General features: G+C 38.0%; 1 protein-coding gene across 6 annotated transcripts in view; it reads right to left on the bottom strand.

Annotated features, from left to right (window-relative positions):
• The window catches only part of ITPR2 (inositol 1,4,5-trisphosphate receptor type 2), a 492164-nt gene that overhangs the window by 291644 nt on the left and 177383 nt on the right, over positions 1 to 23137 (bottom strand). For all 6 annotated transcript variants that reach the window (XM_032284102.1, XM_032284097.1, XM_032284122.1 and 3 more), the window contains one exon: positions 21014 to 21164. In XM_032284102.1, coding sequence (XP_032139993.1) covers positions 21014 to 21164 — 151 coding nt within the window. The remainder of the gene's footprint in view (positions 1 to 21013; positions 21165 to 23137) is intronic.

Raw genomic sequence — 23137 nt, 5'->3', positions numbered from 1 at the left:
CTAGTGACAAACATGATCATTTTCAATGAGGGATCATGCTCTTTCCCTCTCTTCCTGAGTTTGGCTTCTCCTTTATTTATTTGCTGATAAAATGTCATAACTTGCATCATGCACACGTTCCTTACACTAACCACAAATAGATGTATCCAAAGATCCTCCTTGACACTATGACAATTTATGTTCTCCAGCCCGACTGCTGCTTTTCACTTCTAAGTTCCTAGAAGAAACAATAAGGATTTAAAAGGATAGCTATCTCCATTCCTTTCTGAACAGTGGTCTTTGTTTCATGGGTGTTCATGGAGCTCTGCCTTAAGCAAAGCACTAAGAATCTGGCTAAGAATGTTTCTTTCCCTCAGTGTCTCAGGGCGTAAACCAAGAGAGAGGGAAATGGAAATAAGACGGGATGAGATTTTTATTAAAAAAAAAAAAAAAAAAAAAAAAAACTAACTCTCAGCTCTAAGAGAAGAATGTAAACCGTGGTAATGCCTACAGGATCAAAAGACAAACAAACAAAAAGAAAATATGTAAAAGATGACAAGAGAATCTAAATGGACCAGACCACAATTACCATTAAGCCACTGGTATTGACTATTATCTGTACATTATGAAAAGGTGAAATGCCTTTGAAAATTCATTATCTTATCTATACATGAAATCAATTTAAGTATAAGAGGGTAGTGCTCCAATAATACATATTAGAGTATGGAAAGAAGTAACATTTTTCCTAAAGTGGTATCTTCCAGGCAGATGCTTTCATTTTGAAGGTCTGAGACCCTTTATTATACTGCTACTTGCATAAGCCAAAAAACATGATAAAATGTATATATAAGGGTAATTTCCAAGTTTGGACAAAATTGAGGCAAAAGGAATTGAGCCAGCCCCTCTTTTCTATCAGAATAGCTTTGAGGCAGAATGCTTCATTGTCTGTGGTTCTTAAACAATCATAGCAATTGAGTATTTCCAGTTCCCTCCCCCTGCTTGCTACATGGACTGCAGGGAGGCACATCTGGTTGTTAGCAACGGTTTTGAGCCATCGATGTTCAACCAGTACCTTTATCCAAGACTTGATTCGAGTATGTATATGTGTTTGCCTCAGAGAGATGCTTTCTCACCACTAATACAGAACAGGCTCCTTTGTTATTCTTACCCCTGATTCACACACAAATCCTCGGCACCCAGTGTCAGCATCTTATTTAGATTTGCACGGAAAATAATTATTTAATCCAAATGATTATTACATAGAAAGTTAGCCCAGACAATTCTTTTCCCCAAATATAGATCCTGTCACCAAGGAATTAAAATCCAGAAGCCAGATCCATAGTAATTGGTAACACATGTCATCAATGAAATGGGAGGGTTCACTCAGTCATATCACATCCTCAGATGCCTGTGGCATGTGGTTGTCACAAAACTCTCTTGACATTTCCATGTATGGCCAGCTCAGTGGCCTCAAATTAAAAGATGCTATATTTTTTGGATTTACTCTGTGGTGATGAGAAGTGATAAAAATTGTGAACTATTACAGCTTGAAAAACATGAAGGCAGACACTACATAAATCACAGCCATGCAAAGCTTCTAATATCCATTTCTCCACTGAAAAACTTCTAATTCTAAACTGTTGGGATAAATCAGTGGTGATTAATCCTCAACACTGCAAAAGAAGAGTGTTTTTACTACTTCTCAACCATAATTAGTTAATATTGACTAGAAAGTTTTCAGTGAAAAAACCTACTATAATATAAATTCTCTGAACAACTTAATGCTTACAGATTCAGCTTTTCTGTGTCTTTTATATAAAACCAGCAGCCAAAATTGGCATTTGCATACAAAGTATATTGGGATAATTTAAAAATATGGAAGTCTTCTTTGCTAAGTCCAAAAGAAGAAGGAAGGAATTGCCACACACAGTGGCGCATGCCTGTAATCCCAGCACTTTGGGAGGCCAAGGTGGGTGGATCAGGCCATAAGATAGAGACCAACCTGACCAATACGGTGAAACCCTGTCTCTACTAAAGATACAAAAATTAGCCGGGCATGGTGGCAGATGCTGGCAATTTCTGCTACTTGTGGGGGCTGAGGCAGGAGTAACGTTTGAAGCTGGGAGGCAGAGGTTACAGTGAGCTGAGATTGCACTACCGCACGCCAGCCCAGGCAACAGAGCAAGACATCATTAAAAAAGGAAGGGACTGCTTTAAAAGAATGACTAATCAACTTTTCAGGTTCTTTCAAAATATGATTACATAGATATTTTTACTAACCTTAATTCCCTCAAGAGAAAACTCTAAAAGACCAGGTATAGCAAATGCATACTGACATACTGAGAGTTGTGACTGGGAGTGCTTGGGGAATAAATTACTTTGTTCTTTGATTTAGAACAGTGGGCAAAGTTTCTATTGCCCATTTCAGGAAAGTGAAAAGCAATAAGAAATTAAGCAACCTAACACTACAGCTGTGCTGACCGTAACTTAATTTTGCCCTATTCAGAAATAATTTTACTGTGGGGATCACACTATTGGGTTCAACAACCACTGGCAGTTGTATGACTTTATAGCAGGTATAAGCGAGAATCTTGATTGAAATTTACCTTAAGTCTGCTGGTATTTATTTTACTTAAAGTTATCTTTATTCTCTCTTTTTATTAGAAATGCTTTTCTCTTATGAACACACATGAAAATTATAATTTGAATTTTCCTGATGAATGTCAGACATTTCTGAAACATTCTCAGCATTTAGAAGATATAACAGACATATTTGATTCAAAGAGTTTTGTGAATAATTGTTCACAGCCATTTAATTGTTCTGTGACTACTAAAGTCAGCTCAATGTTTTATGACAATAGAGGCCAAAAATGGGTAATCCAAAAACTAGTCTTATTTTCCCTGAAACATATGTTTATAGTTGGATTTGAATAAGTGTATATGCTGTTGTAATAACTCATCTGAAACCGAAAAATGTTCAACCATAAAGACATGACTCCAGAAGTCTTCCTATTTCCCATCCCAGCTCAGCAGCTCCTTATAAACCTGCCCTTGCTGGAAAATGCCTATACTTCCTAAAACTAGAGCCGTTTTCATTTTCAAACATTCTCTGGAGCAGTGCTTCCTCCCAGTGGCTAAGGGTCTGGGTTATAAAAGGACTTTTCTGTATGCAAAGAAAACAAAAACATTAGCATAAGATCAAGCCTTAATTAAGCTAATGACCATAGAGTAATAGGTAATATGGTAGCAAACTGGGTTAAATGGAAAATGAAGATTAAACAGCCAGAGAAAGCAATTTTATCTAACCAGCACTCCTAATTTCAAGTTAGCTCACAGTATTTTGGAAAGCTGGACAGCTAGATAGTTCTACGTAGTTCATACATGCATGGTTTTTATTCTATGTGTCGAACCTGGAGGGAACTTGCTATTCCTTTGCCTTGAGTTCGGATGTCCAGACGGTCACATAGCTTGCTCTCTCACTCCTTTCTGATTCGTGATGCAATGTCACCTCCTTAGGTAGACCTCTTCTGGCCACCCTCTCTAAAGAACTTCCATCACTCTCAATCCATGAACCCCCTTTAAATTTCGGTCATGGCATTAACACTCTCTCATATCACATCATATATTTGTCTATGTGTTTATTGTAGTCCCCCTCTCCAATGACATAAAAGAACATGAGCTCCATGAAGACAGGGATTATGCCTTTTTCTAACATCTGGAATAGTGCCTGATGCCTAAATCTCACTTAATAAATGTTTGTTAAATAACAAAGATTCGATAATAAAATGAACTATTAAAAATGAGAATGACTTAATAATTATCTAAAAGGTAGATTCCATTACATTAAAAGTACTTCATCTTTCATCAAGTTGAGGTTTTGCTTACTTTCCTTTATACTTTCTCCTTTTTTCAAAAAGCATACATAATTTCATGTTACTTAAAAATTTATTAAAAGGAATTAATAAAATAGATACCAATGAGATAAGAGAAGATAATGAAATCTGCCTTTATCAGGAGCTTATCATATCATATGTACCTTGCTAGGCCATAGGCCACATACACTCTTCACCTCATTAGGTCCTCACAGCACGGTGGGGATTGGGAAATGGATCCCACTTTACACAGCCAGAAAGTGGCAGAGTCTCAAATGATCTCAACATGAATCATGTTTCCCCACACGACGCTGGTTCACTAACAGACTTTATAAAGTTCCAAAAATTTTATACTAGAACTCAGAAAGCCCTAATGCAATTACAGAAAGAAAAGATTCCAATTAAAACTATGTACTAAGAAATGTAGATTTTCTATTAATTGTATAATAAATCTGCTCACATTATTCTCAAGTGATCTTACCCAACCAATTTTTATTACATATGACGTGCCACATACTACTAGTGCCATTTTGCTTATATTACACAATTTAATTTTACGGGCAGCCCTTGTTCAGAAAGTATTCATAAAGTACCTAATGTTCATCTGGCTCTACACCCAGGGACATCTCAGGTGGGAAGACATAGAAAAAGAAGAAGAATTTACAATATGGTCAGGAAAACATAAAATATGTCCATAAAAAAAATTAAGAACAAGTAGAATACAGATATGATGGTAATAGTACAGCATAGATGGCACACAAAATTGCTTAGGAATTTTTTTTTAACTGGGAAATTATCCTAGAATGAGGGCAGTGAAGGACAGCTCCATATAGGATATACAATTTTTAATGAGGTTTTGAAAGAAGTGAAAGATTTAGATTACAGGAGCGTGATCTTTGTCAAATCATGTCATCAGCCTATGTTCAGAATCTAAATCCTATAAAATAGGTTGGACCTTCTTGTAAGAATCAAATTATATAATACGTGCAAAAAAAGCCATGAAGAATAAAAAGTACCATATAATTATAAGGTATTACTTTAAAAATGAAAAGTAAAGGACACGTGCATGCTTTTACTACACCTCTGAAAAACGACTCTTCTCCATTTAATTATGTTCCCATTATAGTGGTCACCACCTTTCTAATGAATATGTGGTTTCATCATATAATTATGGTTCATAATGTCTTATGATACAGCATGGTTGAAACACAATATTGCCTCTAAATGGAGATGTCCTTCAGAAGAGTGCTTTATAAAGAATACTTAATGGAAGAAGCAGATAATATGATACCTAATTTTCTTCATTCTAAATAAAACACCACTGAACACAGTGCATTAATAGACTGCTTACAGATTCCAAGTTTCCAAGGGCTTAGAAATAGAACAAAACAAAAACCAACGAAAAGCATGTAACCAAAGCATAGTAATGTTATTATCCATCTTTTATTGAATATCAAGTGGACTACTTAGAAGAAAACTGTTTTATATCCCACACACTAAAGAAGCATTATTCAAAGGATGAACTGAAAAAGCAATTCATATAAAATAGTGGCTGTGTTCTGCAACTTATTTTGGATTTCATCACTGTCAAATATTTACAAAGCCATTTCAGTATTCCAAATCTCAAGATTTCAATTTGCAAAACTGATCTTTAATGCTTAATAGTTGGTAATACAAGTAACGAATGTGCATGCTGTTTTCATCACTGAGATGTAATTTACTTACAGTGAAATGCACAGATCATAAATGAAAGGTTTGAGCAGTTCTTACAAGGCATATACAATATGAACCACATGCAAACCAGTTACTGAACATTTCCATCACCCTAGAAAGCTCTCTTGTGCCCTTTCACAGTCAATTCCCCCCCAGTTTCTCCCCAGCCCTACCATCAAAGGCAACTGCACCCTTGATTTCTCACACCACAGATGCATGTATTGGCTAATGTAGAGTTTCATAGGTATGATTTTAGTTACGTGATTATGCCAAAGAATACTGGGTAAATGATCAATGTTAAAGCACAGAAGGGCCTCTGGCTCTTTGTTGCTTTGTTCTTGCCTTGACTAAATCAGTATTTTTGTCATTGACTTGGGTGAAGTCAGAGACAGCATGCTTCTCAAACGCAAAGATAACATGAAACAAGCAAGGATGGCTAATATAGTGAATGACTTATCAAATTCCAAAACTATATAAATAGGTTGAAAATAACAGGTTAAATCCAACATGGTAAAATCAAAATATAAAAGGTGATATATGCTTAGAGCCAAATAAAACCAACTCAAGAACACGATGGGGGAAAATGTGATGTAAAAGAAAACAAATTAGAATTTTAGTTGAGTTCAAGTTTAGTAGGAATCAATATTATGTCACTGTTACCAAAACACTCATTTTCACCTAGGCTACATTATAAAAGGGTTCAGAATGAAGGCGAATGTAGCTGTCTTTGCCTCTGTGCCAGTCAAACCAGTGATAAATTAAATTGAATCATAAGAGGAACTGCTAAAGGAATTGCATAGGACTATACAGAGAGAAGGGGGAACGCAGGTGATGTGCTAACTAACCATTTTCAAGCACAGAAAGACCAGACATGTGAAAGGGATGTTGGATTTCTGTGCAGTTCAACAAGCAACAGAAATAAGGCTGTTTGCTGGAAGTGAGAGGGAAGTCTGCATAGAGGATAACCAAACAAAAGACCTAATAATTAGAGCTGTGAAAAATAAAAAAGGCCTACCCATTGCAGAAGTAAAATCTTGGTCACTCCAGGTGTTCAAGGAGATCCTATGTGACCATTTTTAATGGATATTGCATGAAGATATGAAGCTCATATATTGTATAGATAATGTATATGGTTCCTTTCTATCCCAGCAATCTATAAGTTTGTGTTTGGGTTCCAACAATAAGCCTTATAGGAGGTCACCAGAGATTGTAAGAACTTGGAGACTATGCAAGCATATTAACACCTGAAGACATCAGATGCTGAGGCTCCAGCAATATACACACACACACACACACACACACACACACACACATATATAATATGTATGTATTATATATTAGATGGAGTCTCACTCTGTTTCCAGGCTGGAGTGCAGTGGCAGGATCTCAGCTTACTGCAACTTCTGGCTCCCTGGTTCAAGCAATTCTTCTGCTTCAGCTCCTGAGTAGTTGTAACTACAGGCATGTACCACCACGTCCCCCTAATTTATCTTAGTACGGACAGGGTTTCATCATGTTGGCCAGGATGATCTTGATCTCTTGACCTCGTGATCTGTCCACCTCAGCCTCCCAAAGTGCTGGGATTACAGGTGTGAGCCACCGCACCCAGACCAACTCAAGCAATATTTTTTTTTCTTTTTTTTTTTTTTTAATATATTTTTTAAAATAAAGACAGGTTTTCACCATGTTGGTCAGGCTGGTCTTGAACTCCTGACCTCAGGTGATCCGCCCGCCTTGGCCTCCAAAGTGCTTGGATTACAGGCATGAGCCTCCATGCCTGGCCTCAAGCAATATTTATAACTATAGAAAAATAGCTGTAGTAGATTGCTGAGAACAACATGACCCTCTTCAGTCATTCTCATTTTTGTAGGGTCATTCTTAGGGATTGATCCTGACCTATTAACTCAGTCAGGCAATGTGAGTAGAAAAACATCAGCAAGCCACCATAACATATGTTTACCTATGTAAAAAACCTGCAGGTCCTAAACATGTATCCTAGAACTTAAAAAAATAATATTTTTTTAAAAAAGAAAAATAATCATATACTTACAGTGTTACAATCTAGTAATACTGTTGTGATTCAAACACATATTTGTATAAAGCATATAATTTACATATATTAAATACATTTCACTCAATAAATAGTTTGAAAACCAATTAGGTATATAGTAATATATTTGGCATGGTACAAGTCACCCATAGAACCAGAAATAGAATCTATTTTGATAGTTTACTTACCACTATGATACTCTCAGTCAATAAATCTGAATCTCTGTTACTGAATAAACTATATAGTAACTCTAAGAGTCATAGAATCTTCTATAAGTCTGCTAGAAAAGACAACCTTATGAAAAACAATCATAAAATTAAGAAAGACATGAATATGTCTGAAATAATAGGGTCTCTAAATATTTTCAAGCTTCAAATGTATAAATGCTTTATAAGGCATGTCACTTAACACACATTCATCCTAACGATAGTGAAATCTGAAAGTATATATGAGATACTCATATGAGTAGCTCACAGCAAGGTGTCTAAGGAGATACAATTGCTTAGTATTACTGGGGAAACAGCAGGAGACAGAGCTAGAGATGTCTAACTCAGATTATGAAGACCCTTGGGCACCAATTTAAAAAGCTGAGTTATTATTCTCTGTAGATGATGAGAGCTAAATAAAGAACCAGAGTATGTGATTTAGAAAGATCTTTATGTTGGAATGTGGAGAAAGAGCCAAAAAACAGTCAGAGAGAACAATCAGAAATTTATTTCAGGAAAGGAAAAGGGATATCTAGCTTTGAGAGATCTTTAGCTGGTAAAACTTTTAAGACTTGGGATTGAAACTTTTCTGAGACAAGCCAAACAACCATTCACAGAGGAGTGATTCTTTGTTTAAAAACATTAAAAACAAATCTCTTTAATATGACCTGAAAAATAACTTCCAGCCAAATCAAAACTCTTTCATAGATATGTACTATGTTGCACTGAACTTTCTTGGGAAACTTGGAAAAAGTAGAAAAGAGTCCCTGCACATGAGGAAGTCATCTGTGTATAAAGAAAGCAATAAAATAATAATAGAAAACACCAGCTGTAAAGAAGGGAGAAAAAGGAAAAGAAGAGAAAAAAAGAAAAAGAAAAGAAACCTGAATTCAAAATTTCCAGCAAGCTACATACAAACTGTCTGATCTTAGGCAAAGTATATAACCTATCTAAAAGCTTAATTCCTGGGCAAAATCAGGACCATAATACCCAACTTGCTGGACTGTGATAAGGATTAACAATAAAAATGTACAAAAGACCTAGAGGTGTGCCAGGTATTCCATATAAATAATAGATAACTTTATATAGTAATCCCTTGTCCGATGTTTAGCCTGGCATACATTACATAGTTATTACCCTCTATTTTACTATGTGCATTTGATTTTTAAAAGGAACATGATCTAGTGTAGAGTATGTGCTTGACACCCTCTTGAAACAGAGAGAAGCTAGTAGGTGGAATGAGGAGAGTCGTTTTAGGCACCATTGCTAACTAAGAGAGGCCTAATTGTTATAAAGATACTTTTTCTAAAACTTATAAAAGCTTGTGGTGGGGAAGTAAAACATGTTACACATTAAGCCAGCAAGGACTTAGAGGAGCAACTAGCATAGCACAAAGCTGGTGAGAAAACCAGGCTGAGAACCTTAGAATGGCACAGAAATATTTCTCAGCTCTTGAGGAAGAGCATCCTGCAAAGGACTTGCTGCCTAGAGCAGGTTTCTGATGCCAGTGATTCTGGGGCACCTAGAAATAGGAAGCTTCTAGCCATTGTTTTCATGCCTAGAACTTTGTTACATGTTTACATGTTTTAATTTATTTTTATTTTTCTCCATAATCTCTATTTCCCATGATATCTGCTATGGCTTGAATACTTGAATGTGTCTCCAAAGCTCATGGGTTGGAAACTGGATCCCCAATGTTATGAAGTTGTGGGCTGGGATGTTTAAGGGGTATTTAGGTCATGAGAGCAATACCCTTATGAATGGATTAATGGCATTATTCAGGAGTGGATTTTTATAAAAGAGTAAGTTCAACACCATCTTCCCCTTGCACTTTCTTGCTTGCTTTGCCCTCCCACCAAGAGGCAACATAGCAAGAAGATCCTTGCCAGATGCTGGCCTCTCAACCCTCAGCTTCCCAGCCTCTCAACCCTCAGCTTCCCAGCCTCCAGAACTGTAAGCAATAAATTTCTGTTCATTATACATTATCCAGTCTCAGGCATTCTACAAAAGATATTACACATTAATCCAGAAAGGACTTACAGGTTCAGCCAGCATAACATAAAGCTGATAAGAGAACCAGACTCATGGTTAGGCACAGTGGCTCACACCTGTAATCCCAGAACTTTGGGAGGCTGAGCGAGGTGGATTGCCTGATGTCAGGAGTTCGAGGCTAGTCTGGCCAACATGGTGAAACCCTTTCTCTACTAAAAATACTAAAAAATTAGTCAGGCATGGTGGCGTGTGCCTGTAATCCCAGCTACTCAGGAGGCTGAGGCAGGAGAATTGCTTAAACCAGGGAAGTGGAGGTTGCAGTCAGCTGAGAACGCACCACTGCACTCCAGCCTGGATGACAGAGCGAGACTCCATCTCGAAAAAAGTAAATAAATAAAGAGAGAGAAGCAAACTCAGAACATGACAATGGCACAGAAATCTTCCTCAACATCTGAAAAACAGCATTCCACAAAAGGCCTGTTGTGCAAAATGGACCAAGACAAGATATGAGTCTTGACCCAAAATGTTTACACTTAGGGCACTAGAAAGGAAGATAAGTGTTGTGGATGTTGTGATGGTCCTGCCCAGATTCCCTTTCAGAAGTGAAGGACTACTCCCCAAACTGCTGGAGTGCTACTCAGAGGACAGTCCTCAACTGCCAGCCCTGTGTTTGTGTCCCCCCAAAATGTATATGTTGAGATACTCTCTTCCAAAATGACGGTGTTAGAAGTAGAACATTTGGGAGGTGATTAGGTCATGAAGGAAGAGTCCTCATGAATGGAATTAGGGTTCTTTTAAAAGATGCCCAAAATGGATTCCCCTTGCCCTTCTCCCAGGTCAGAACACAGTAAGAAGATGCCATCTGTGATCCAAAAACAGACCCCCACTGGACACCAAATCTGCAGGCACCATAATCCTGGACTTCCCAGCCTCCAAAACTATGAGAAATAAATGTTTGTTGTTTAGAAGCTGCCTGGTTTATGGTATTTTTTGTTATAGCAATCCAAACAGTCTAAGACAGAAAACTGTCATACCGATAAGTGGGATGCTACTATAAGAAATATCTAAGATGTAGAAGTCTATGAAACTGGGTAGTGGGTAGAAGTTGGAGGAGTTTTGAGGTGCATCCTAGAAAAAGCCAACATTGCCATAAACATTTAGGATGATTCTGTGAAGTCTCAGAGGACAGGAGGAAAGCTACAAAGAAAGCTTGTAGTTCTCATACTCTTAGAATTCTCTGAGTATTCTTAAAGAATTCATAGAAGGTCACAAACAGTACATTGGTAGAAATATGGATGTTGAAGTCCATGTTGAGGAGGTCTCAGATAGAAATAAGGAACATCTTATTGGAAACTACAGAAGAGGCCATCCTTGTTGTAAGGTAACAATAAACTTGGCTGAATTGTGTTCATGCCCTACTGTTTTATAGAAGGTAAAACTTGCCAGAGATGAAATTGAATACTTGGGTGAAAAATATGTAAGCAACGTGTTGACAGAATGTCTGGTTCCTCTTGACTGCTTACAGTAAAATGTGAGAAAAGCGAAATGGCTTAAAGATGAAATTGTTAATAAAAAGGAAACAGAACTTAAATTTTTTGAAAATCCTCAGCCTATCCATACTGAAAAATATGAGAAAGTCTGTTTGGAAGTGTGGCCAAGTGACCATTTGATAAAGAGTTTACTACGGATCAGGCATCTCAAGGGAAGCTAGGTGCTATTTACTATGACAATGGGGAGATGAGTTAGCCATCTAAAGAGAAGCCAGGACCTACTGTCCAAAACAATAGGAGAATAATCCCAACAGATTTAGGAGATCATCAGGGATGCCCCTTCCATCACAGGCCCAGAATATAAGGAGCTAGGGGGCAAAAAGATTTCAAAAGAGGGGGTACCACCTCACATCATGGGCTTTACTTCCCCATACCCCATCACTGAGCTCCTAGGTTGCCCCAGGTATGGCTCCAGTAGGTGCCATTATAGCATGCACTGTGTCCTGCAAAGCTGTGGGAGAGTTGGGTTGGGAAGGAGTTGCTGCCTCCACCTGGATTCCAAGGGATGCCCTGCTGAGCTGTGGAGCCCAGGCAGTAGAAAGCACCATCTATCAACCAGAAAGCAGGCTCTCACCAGACGCTGAATCTGCTGGCACCATTATATTAGTCTGTTCTCAAGCTGCTAATAAAGACATGGCTGATATGCAGTAATTTATAAAGGAAAAAGGTTTAACTGACTCACAGTTCCATATCACTGGGGAGGCCTCATAATCATGGCTGAAGGCAAATGAGGAGCAAAGTCATATCTTACATGGCAGCAGGCAAAGAGCATGTACACGGGAACTCCCCTTTATAAAACCATCAGATCTCGTGAGATTTACTATCACAAGAATGGCATAGGAAAAACCTGCCCCCATGATTCAATTACCTCCCACCCAGCCCTTCCCATGACACATGGGAATTATGGGAGCTACAATTCAAGATGAGATTTGGGTGAGGACACAGCGAAACCATATCAACCATGATCTTGGACTTCCCAGCCACCTGAACTGTGAGAAATATTGCTTGTTGTTTACAAGCCACCCAGTATATGGTATTTTTGTTATAGTAGCCCAGGCAGACTAAGACAACTAGTGTGAAGAGAGGTACCTCAAGCAAGGTCACTCACCCATTCTAGAGCAGCCTACAGGGACATAAAGGCTCAGTACCCTCACCCTAATGGAGACAGCACTGAAGGACATCCCAACCAACCTCCCAGAAGCCTCCACTAAACTGCATCACTTCTCCCTTTCCCAATCCTCCTTTTGCTCCCATTCCACTGGTATTGATCCTAAGAGCTCTCCTTAAAAAGTCTCCTTCATGCTAATCCTGTCCCACAGTCTGCTTCCTGCGGAACACAGCTGGCAATAAATATAGAATTGCTGAGAATTATTGTCATTGCTGCTGTTATTTAAAAGTCAGTGGAAGAATTTCAAGATGTTATGAGAAGTACATGCTCATCTCATACAATACACACAGACACGAAGGGACAAGAAGGAAACCTCCCACTGTGGATGGGAGTATACCCATGTTCCTGACTTTTCTTAGAGTCTAAAGCTTCCCCTGATTTAAGTGTATGATTTGGATGGAGAGAAGGCACAGGAAGAAGGTAACTGCATAGACAAGATGAGTAAGGGTGGGGAACATGGTACTTAATCAAGATAAGACAGTTCTTTCAGAAGCAAAGGGACCTCACTGAATGCAGAGCATGGACAGAGGGAAGACAGACAGAATCGGGCCATCTCAAGAAAAATAACCCTGAATGTCCAGAGGTAGCATGGTGCTGGGAAGAGCAAGTCCAGAAATCCATGAAGAGTTTTTCAAGTGATGAACAGTAATTGGTGGTGCCTTCTTTTTGCACGTAAACTTTTCTAACACTTCTTAGCACTGTGAACTCCATTGCAAACTTAACTCCTTTGCAGAGACCTTAAAAGAGCTCAGTCAGGTGAAAAATTAAAAAGAGATGAACACCGGGAAGAGTCTTTAAAAGGAAGCTAGCTTGCACCTTAGGTATGTGCTCTTTGGTTTTGATCCTTAAACTGAACCCTTTTCTGTTCTTTCTAATCCCCCATCTCCACATATATACTTCCTCATGGTCTCGCCTCACATTCAGTTGAGACTTTCTTTTCTCCCTTTCTTTCTTTCCCCTCCTTTTTTTTTGTAAGATACTCTGGGTATATTCAGTGAACTAGGGTGTCTGGTTTCAAGACATTCAAGCTGGTGTCTTACAAAGAACAATCATAGCTATTAATCAGAACAAAAGTTTCATAGATATTTGCTTAAAAGAGTGTTTCGCAACACACACAAAAAAAGAATGCCATTCGATGAATAAAGAAAGATTACATACTAATCTTCAAAGAATCAATTTTGAACTAAAGGAGACTGCAAAGATCATATTTAGACTAACTTCATAGTTTTATAAAAGAAGAAATTATTTTTAGGCAGTTTTTTTCTTTCTGGCTGCAAATATTTTCTTCCTTTCTCACCCATACAACAATATTTTAAAATGTTTCTGCCCCACCCCTCTCATCTCCTTTTTAACAGTTAACTATGCTGCCAGGAAAAAACACTTCAAAGTAGATAATGTGAAGTCCCTATAAAGGCAAACAACCAAAAAATTTAAACTGAAGAAGCAAGTGGTTCTTTGCCAGGAGATGGAGAGTTGACATCCTCTTACTTTGTTCCCCAAATCTCCTAGGTGAAGGGGTACTCCCGGACACACATATATTCAAAGTGCATCTCATTACTTTGCCTCCTATCTCCGCCCTACCCTGAGTTGGGTCCACAGGGCTGTAAGTCACTTGGGACAGCAGAATTATTTTAGGGAAGGAGGATAATTCCAGGCTGCTGTGGTTGCCTGTATCTTATTCCCTAAGGCCAAAGGCACTTCATTTCCAACCCTGAAACCTCAAAGAAAAAGAAGTCCTACAAACAAATGGAATTCTCCATTGATTTTTTTTAGTGACTCCGCATTTTCTACATCATAACATATATGCCAACGAAAGGGATTATCTGGTTACTAACTGGGAACAGGCCCCCATTTCAGTGCTTAGCTATGGAAGCTACCAAGAATTTGGAATTGTGAAAAAGCAAAATGAGAGAAGCTACAAAGAAACTATTCAGCTCTTGGTTGGTCTTTTGATAGTTTTCTATGATCTACTGGCTTTTCCAATTATGGTGAGTTCAAGGATGGGAAGGAAGACAATAGTGAAAAGAAATTGTAGTGGTGTGTTGGACACTCTAATTAAGCCCAAAGTTCACTCAATGATGTAGACTTTATTGTTCCATGTTGGAGATTCAAAGTTGAACCCCAGTTCCATTCAAACAGCAAACACAGATAAGTAGAAGGATATTAACAGGATAACTAAGTAAGAAAACAGACCCAAACCATTTCCAGACTCTGTCAACTTCTCTATTCTAACCACATACATATTCACATGGAGAGGATAGGATACTCGAATGATACAGTTACACACATATCATGCTGTTCCATAGATGTGTAAGTGAGATTCATATTTGTCCTCAACTATTCAAGTGACTCTCCAGTACAACGAAACATACCTGTGCTGTTACAAAAGAAAAAAGGGCTCTTAATTATTAGAAATAGAAAGCTTTGGATTGTATATCCTTCAGCAAGTACAAAAAGATGAAAACTTTAAAAATGAAATGTTTGCAAAGAACATGGAAAATATTCAGTTAATCAGTGCATATGTGCATTTGCTTTTAACTTCTGTAAGTGACAAAGAACAGAGCTTGCCATAATCTTTCTACTCAAAAGATCAATTACACTGAATGGTGCCTGTGCATTTAAAATCACTGAGAGCAAATCATAAGTATTAGGTAAAGCAAATTGACTCAACAACACAGCCTCCTGGGAGCAAATACATTTGTTTGAAAACAATATTTCTTAAGCGACTGTACAGCCAATGAAAGGTATTACATTGATAGTTCTGAAGACCTAAATCTTCTATTTCACTACAGTGAAGGCTGGAGTAGTGCCAGCTCCCTGTGTCTCCATAAGAGCAAGCCTCAATCATTTTCTGAATGGACCACCTTTAGGGCACAAAGATGAAAGGCTACTTCTGAGCCTAGCAATTTCTGCCAAGCATGCCAACTACATTGTGACAGGGAGCAGCCACAGCTTGGAAGCTGAATGCAGACTCCCAACCAGCTCTAGGATGGAGACAACTCACAGTGACACTGAGGTGGGCTGCGTGTGTGACCAAGGAGGCAGAAGAAGAAAACTTCTGGAATTGCCACTTTCCAAGCCAGCCATCTCCACCACCGCAAACACTCATCACTGGCATCTAAACCTACAGGATTTCCCAGAAAAACAAATGAATGCTGTGCATGCACATCCTAGTTAAGCCTGGCGCCACTGAGGCTGGCACAAAATGGAACTCCAGGAACTGTAAGCCTTTCCTTCTAGATATGCCTCCTCTTCCGCTCTCCTGCGTCTGACCTGCCAAACACATTTTTCTGCATGTCCAACCCCAACTGTGCTGGAGAAGAATTAGCAAGTGGGAAGTAAGAGAGGGATAAAAAAGATAAAGTTCTATTGCATAAAATTTTCCAGACATGGTATGAGCATACAGAACTGTCTCATTTACTTAAAGGAACTGGTCTATCTAGCAATAATGTTTATAAAACCACTTTTTTTAAAAAAAAAATGTACTTTGCAAATGACTTCCCATTGAAGATAAACTTTCATTAAAAAAGAAAAAACATTTATAGTATGAGAGAAGTCCGTATAAAAAAGAAGAAAATACAATTCAAATTATTTAGATATCAAAGAGCCAAGAGGATGATACACTGAGTACTGCAATGTGGTAACGTTGCTATGACTCCTAGAAGTTGATCTTTAAAATAATAGGTCTTTTTTTTTTCTCTAGGTACTTTCCACAATCTGGGATTTCCTCTCTGGCATCGACCTTTGTCTCACCCTGCACCACAGGAATTTTTCCCATGCTTGACAATCCTGTATCCACATTTGGAGATTCCAGAAAAGTGTTTCTTCTTGTATTTTCTGTTAAGAATTTACACAGTCTCACAGAACCTTTGTTAGGAATTTATGCTCTAATAGAGAACCCAGCTATAATATTAATAACACATCTCCTAGTAGAGTTGTAAGAGCATTCTTGAAGTTTGAATTGTCACCTTGCATAACATAAATCCTCTTCCTACCAGGTTAATTCTTTAAGTTCTTAACTTTTTGTTTTAAAAAACTTTCAAATTTATAGGAAGAATTGCAAGAATAGTACAAAGAACTCCTACATAGCTTCTGCCCAGATTGATTAGATTCACAAATGCTGCCACATTTGCGTCTCTCTCTGTCTCCACATACACCCCCTACCCCACACACACACACGCACACAGGCGCACACACACACACATACACACACACACATCTTTCCTGCTCTATTTGAAACTTAGTTCCAGATATCATAACCTTTCAACTTTCAATTTTTCACCATGTATTTGCTAAAAGCAAGTACCCTGGCTTAGCTAAGCACAGTATAATTACAAAAGTCAGGAAATCTGATACAATATTAAAATGTAACATGCAATCCATATTCCTACAATCCGTTTTCAAATTTTATCACTTGTGCTTATAATATCTTCTATAGATAATATTTCTCCTAATCCAGGGTCCAGTACTGAATCACATATTGCATTTAGTTGTTATGTCTCTTTAATCTCCTTTAATCTGAAACTGTTTCTCAGCCCTCCTTTATCTTTCATTACATTGACATTTTTGCCCACATATTCTCTATTCTCCATTCAGCGAGCAGGTCATATCAATCCCTTCTCAAATCCTTCCAGAGATTGTCCATCAAACTTAAAACAAAATTCTGCCCTCCCTCACTCCATCAGTCTTCATATCATTGACCTACTTTATTTTTCTTCACAACATTATCAGGTGCTGCAGGATGGATGGATAGGTAGGTAGGTAGGTAGGTAGGTAGATAGATAGATAGATAGATAGATAGATAGATAGATAGATAGATAGATAATCTGGCTGTTTCTCCCAATAGGAGAAAAAAGAAATTTTGCCTATTTATTTATTAATTGTCTTCCCTGTGGCTAACAACTTTATCTTGTTCGTTACTTATTCCCAGTGACTAGAACTGTGTCTGGCATATAGTAACTGTTCAATAGTTTCTTATTAAACAAATTAGTAAATGATGATCAGATTGCCAAAAGAATAATTAAGGTAACTAGAAGTAAATGGAATTCACTAAAAAATGAGATTTATATAAAATAAACGTATGTGTCTTTGAGGGCAGATATAAACAGGATGGTGGAGACTGCAAACAAGGCAGCAAATTTTCCAAGGGAAAAAAATATTTTCCTTAGGTAAAATTATGGAGAGAGAAAAAGAACAGCAGTTGCCAGGGGGTGGTGAGGAGGTGGGAATAGGGTTGAATACGCAGAGCACAGAGAATTTTTAAGGCAGTGAAAAGACACTGTATGATACTACAATGTTAGAGATGTGTCATTATACATTTGTCCAAATACATAGAATGTGCAACACCAAGAGTGAATCCAATGTCAACAATGGACTTTGGCAGTAATGATGTCAATGTTGGTTCATCAATTGTATCAAATGTACCACTCTGGTGGAGGATGTTAATATGGGGAGGCTATGCCTGTTGGGGGGCAGGTGATAAATAAAAAAAATCTCCACATCTTCCTCTTAAGTTTGCCATGAACCTAAAATTGCTCTAAAAAATAAATCTTTAATAAAATACTCTTTATGGTGAAACACTGAAGGCAGATTTTAAGCACTGGGATCAAAAGTCAGGATCAATTTCCAGCTTTCTAAGAATAATTTAGTTTAGATTGAAGATTGTAAAAGCATCATAACAGGAAGCTTTATTATGGACATTTCAAGTGTTATGTACCCCTTGGGAGTAGTAAAAGGAGTCTCACTAGTGAGATTCAGGCAGCAGAATTTGTATAGACCACCTGCATGTCCCTGCTCTTTTATTAACAACTACAGCTCTTAGTCTTTGCTTTGTTCTCATTCATATGTTGTTCACAGACTTATTTTTATAAAATGTTCAATTTACATTAAAGACGCAATAATAGTAAAGGATATTCATATACCCTTTCCTTTTTTCTCTATTTGCTTTCATAGTTCCTCCCTCAAACCCTGTTTGTTCTCTCTCTGAATATATACTATATATAATCATTTTATTATTATCTTAGAGATTACCATTCTGGGTAATCACACCATGTAGATTCAGGTTGCTTTTATTTCCAGGATGTTCTCTTTGATTGCAAATTTAAATACTCATTCTATTCCATTTTCTTGTTTTTCTTCTTCAGGGACTCCAGTTATTCATATGGTGGCTCTTCTTTGCCTTTCTTCCATTTCAACCACTTTCCTTCCCACCCTCACCACTTGTTTCTTTGGATCATTGTCATTCTCTTCATTGTTCTCCTGCCTTTCTTCAATGTCCCCTAATAGATTTTCCTTCAAATCTATTCTCTCTTTGACACCTCATATTTTAATCTGTATTTGTAAAAATAAATGAATAAATAAAGCCAACCATTTTATTCTATTTCTTTCCTGAGTTCAATTTTTATTCCATTTCTTCTTGGTTTTTGGTCCATTTCTGATCTTAGTTTTTGAATTTATGAGTCAAAATGTTTACCATAGTCCAATGTGCTAGAAGCTACTTAATTCCATTTAGAGTATCACATTAAATATTCTTCTGCTTCATGGTAGCTTTTCAGAGAGGAATTTCTATCCACTGAAGTGTTTTGATTTTTTCATTTTGTTTTGGTCTTACAGCAGTTTCACATAGTGAGACTGATGACATTTACACATTTGGTGGACAGGATTGACAATGAGTGGGTTTATAGGATCTCTGGTTCAAGAGCGCCCCCTCCGGTCAGAGTCATGAAGTGCAGTTTCTTTAAAATGGGCTTTTGGTGGAGGTCGGTGGAGGAATGATATGTCCATCAATGTTTTGGGTTTCTTTTCTCTTGTAGTATTCTAGCCTCTTTTTCCTTCACCAAAAGACTTGAAGGGGTACCCTTCCCTTACCTGCAATCTTGTTCAGCCCTGGAAGCTCCCTGTGCTATTTCAAGTTCCTTCCTTTTTAATTGGTGCTTTTATCTACCTGGATACTTTTTCCATATTTTCATACCTAAATAGACTTTCTCTTTCTGAGGATGATTTTTATACAATTTCATTTCATTCCCTTTGCACACGATCCCTTTTCTCTTCCCCAGTTTCTCTGAAAACCACTCACCGTCCTCAAAGCTTGCAATGGGAGCTCACCAGGCAGCTGTACTAAAAATGAATGTTTATTTTTCTACTTACAGTAACTAGCATTTGCACTGTCCCCTAACTTCTAGTTATGTTGAAGGTGAGGGATTTATGTGGTTCAATTGGCTTCTTACTGATTTGTACAGTTTTTTGAAAGATATAAAAAAAATTGAGATTTGGATGGCAGCAATTAATTACTTCAGCTTACTGTAAGTTGCCCATTTGTAATCCTTAATTAGATATTTCTTCTTTATGTCTGAAATCAGATTTCTGGTTTTGCCCTTTTAATCCTGTAGTGGATGTTGTAGTGGATACTATACTATCCTATCCACCCATGTTCCCTCTTCAGGTCTGAGGCTTTTATTGCCCTGGGCATCCTGGTTACTAACTACTTACAGCTATATCTCTCGCTAGGACAGACTCTTACCCAATGTTACACAGCCCCCACCAAGATGAAGCCACGCAGCTAATAGCTGGCTGATACAAAGTGTGGCCTCCCTTGCCTTAATTTGTGACAATTCCAAGGAGCATCCCAGCTCCAGAGCTCCCTACAGGATCAGCTGAGGTCTCAGTCATAAATGCATTGCAGATGAGCTTCTCCGTCTGCCCAGTCCTACCTTCCTCACTTCCTAACAGGTATATATCCAAGTGCACTCCTCAATATACCTTCTATAAAACAAGACTCTATCTCAGGATGTTTTTAGGGTATCCAACCCAAGACAATCATTATAAAACTTTGTATTGACTTATGAGACAGGCACTGTTGAAAGTCCATTGAATATATTATATACATTCCCTTAATTCTTGCAAGTAAACTGTGAGAAGGATATTATTATTATCATCTTCATATCTCAGGTGAGAAAAGAAAAATCATAGAGAAGGTAGGTTCCTTCTAAATGGTCAAGGCAGGGTTTGAATATAGGCATTCTACCTTGAAAGCCCATTCTCTTCTCCACTTCACTCCACGGGCTCCCATATTGGAGTGGCATTCACTACTTCTCTGGCATGACACTTTGCCAGCCCTTTCCTCCCATCTTTCTAAGCCCTGCTGTGGAGCACAGCCAACAGATGACACATACCAAGATGACGATAAATATCAAGATGTTTTCATTTTTTAACACATAATATTTTCATGAGTGGCTTGACTATAATGTTAGTTGCTAAAGATGGAATCTGATCTTATAAATTTACCTTTCAAAGCTTTAGCATTATAAACAGAGATGCATGTTTGTAAATCCACCATATTATCACTCAGCCATATCAAAGGACTTGTGTTCATATGCACACATATATTATCAGGCACACAATAGCACCCCCTTCTCTGTAGTTTTGTTTTTTATCTTACTTCCAAGTAATAACAATGATATTATAACATTTCTCAAAATTCTTACCTCCATCTTGAAATTTGCTTAATCTTTCAAAGTATGATGACATGGGAGCCTGTACAATGTCTAAAATAGCCAGAAGTGTTCTTGTTAGCCTTAATAACTCACTGAAACTATAAAATCCAAAGTATATAAGATTCCGAGCCAAGTGGACCACCTTAATTAAAAAAAAAAAAAAAAAGTGAAGGGTGAGGGTGAAAGAATGGAAAAAAATTAGGAACTGAAATAAACATTGGCTTTTTTATTATCTAAATTAGTGCAGCTATTTCTAAACTTCCTAATTCTTTAACACTTAGGAATTAAAATACTTGTAAAAGCAACCACTTGACCTTTGATTTATTCACGTCTGGAACTAAATCCAAATAAGATTCAGGGTGCTTTAAGGTTCTTAAAAAATTTACACTAGAATTATTTACATCCTAATTAAACATTAACTCATTTAAGTCAGCAGGATGCCACTTGATAAATGGTTGCATTAATTAATTGCTTTAATAAATGGCTACTATCCAAGAAATTTACCCAGAAATATATGTTCCCTAGGCTGTTTTGTGGTCTTCTGGATAGCACAGGGCATTCCAAGTGTGAGAGTCTACCTCCAAGATGTGGTCCCCACCACACTGTATCAGAGTTGGTCCAAATGATCAACAGAAGTGATGACATGTCACTTCCAAGATTAGATTGCCGAAGACTATAACTTCTATCTTGGACTCTCTCTCAGATGGCTTGCACTGAGGAAGCCAGGTGCCATGTCATGAGGACACCTAGGCAGTCTACAGAAAGGCCCACATAGCAGGAAGCTGAGGTGCCAACAGCCAGCAAGGAGGTATGGCCACCAAGAACTCCTCCAGGGACCTTAGAAACAGACTGCCGAGCCCCAGATGGCTGCAATCCCAGTCAACAGCTTGCTGGCTATTCCATCACAGACCCTGAGCCAGAACCACCCAGCTAAGCTACTCCCAGGTTCCCGATCCATAGAAGCTATGATAATGTTGGTTGCTTCAGGCTGCAAAGTTTTGAAGTAATTTGTTACACACCAGTAGGTAACTAATTAATATACCAGGTATCAAGTAAGAGCATCCTTGGTCTAGTTTTGTCACTATATCCCCAAACTGATATTTCAAGTCAGTTAAATGAGAATAAAAACATCATCTCCATGGACATAGAAAAGTATCCAAACATTTTACAAAATATGCAAAACTGCCTTTGTTTTTTACATGCAAAAAATCTTATATGAATGAAACAAAAAAAAATCAAGGTAAATAGTAATTAATACACCATTATAAATAAAATATTTTGTACTGGACATCAAAGCACCAAATCTATCTTTTTTCCCCCCATTTATTTTATTGCATTTTAGGTTTTGGGGTACATGTGAAGAACATGCAAAATTGTTGCATAGGTACACACGTGGCAGTGTGATTTGCTGCCTTCCTCCCCATCACCTACATCTGGCATCTCTCCCCTTGCTATCTCTCCCCAGCTCCCCACCCCCCACCGTCCCTCCCCTATTTCCCCCCAATTGACCCCGGTGTGTAGTGCTCCCCTCCCTGTGTCCATGTTTGATCTTCTGCTCTTCTGTCAGATTGCTGAGAATGATGATTTCCAGGTTCATCCATGTCCCTACAAAGGACCCAAACTCATCGTTTTTGATGGTTGCATAATATTCCATGGTATATATGTGCCACATTTTCCCTATCCAGTCTATCGTCGATGGGCATTTGGGTTGGTTCCAGGTCTTTGCTATTGTAAACAGTGCTGCAATGAACATTCGTGTGCATGTGTCCTCATAGTAGAACGATTTGTAATCCTTTGGATATATACCCAGTAATGGGATTGCTGGGTCAAATGGAATTTCTATTTCTAGGTCCTTGAGGAATCGCCACACTGTCTTCCACAGTGGTTGAGCTAATTTACATCCCACCAACAGTGCAAAAGTGTTCCTATTTCTCCACATCCTCTCCAGCATCTGTTGTCTCCAGATTTTTTAATGATCGCCATTCTAACTGGCGTGAGACGGTATCTCTATGTTGTTTTGATTTGCATTTCTCTGATGACCAGTGATGATGAGCATTTTTTCATATGCTTGTTGGCCTCATGTATGTCTTCTTTTGTAAAGTGTCTGTTCATATC

The sequence above is a fragment of the Sapajus apella genome, unplaced genomic scaffold (genome assembly GCF_009761245.1).
Source record: "Sapajus apella isolate SASKATOON/1434 unplaced genomic scaffold, GSC_monkey_1.0 scaffold2, whole genome shotgun sequence".
In the NCBI taxonomy this organism is placed as follows: domain Eukaryota; kingdom Metazoa; phylum Chordata; class Mammalia; order Primates; family Cebidae; genus Sapajus; species Sapajus apella.
This window is presented reverse-complemented; position numbering and strand designations above follow the sequence as displayed.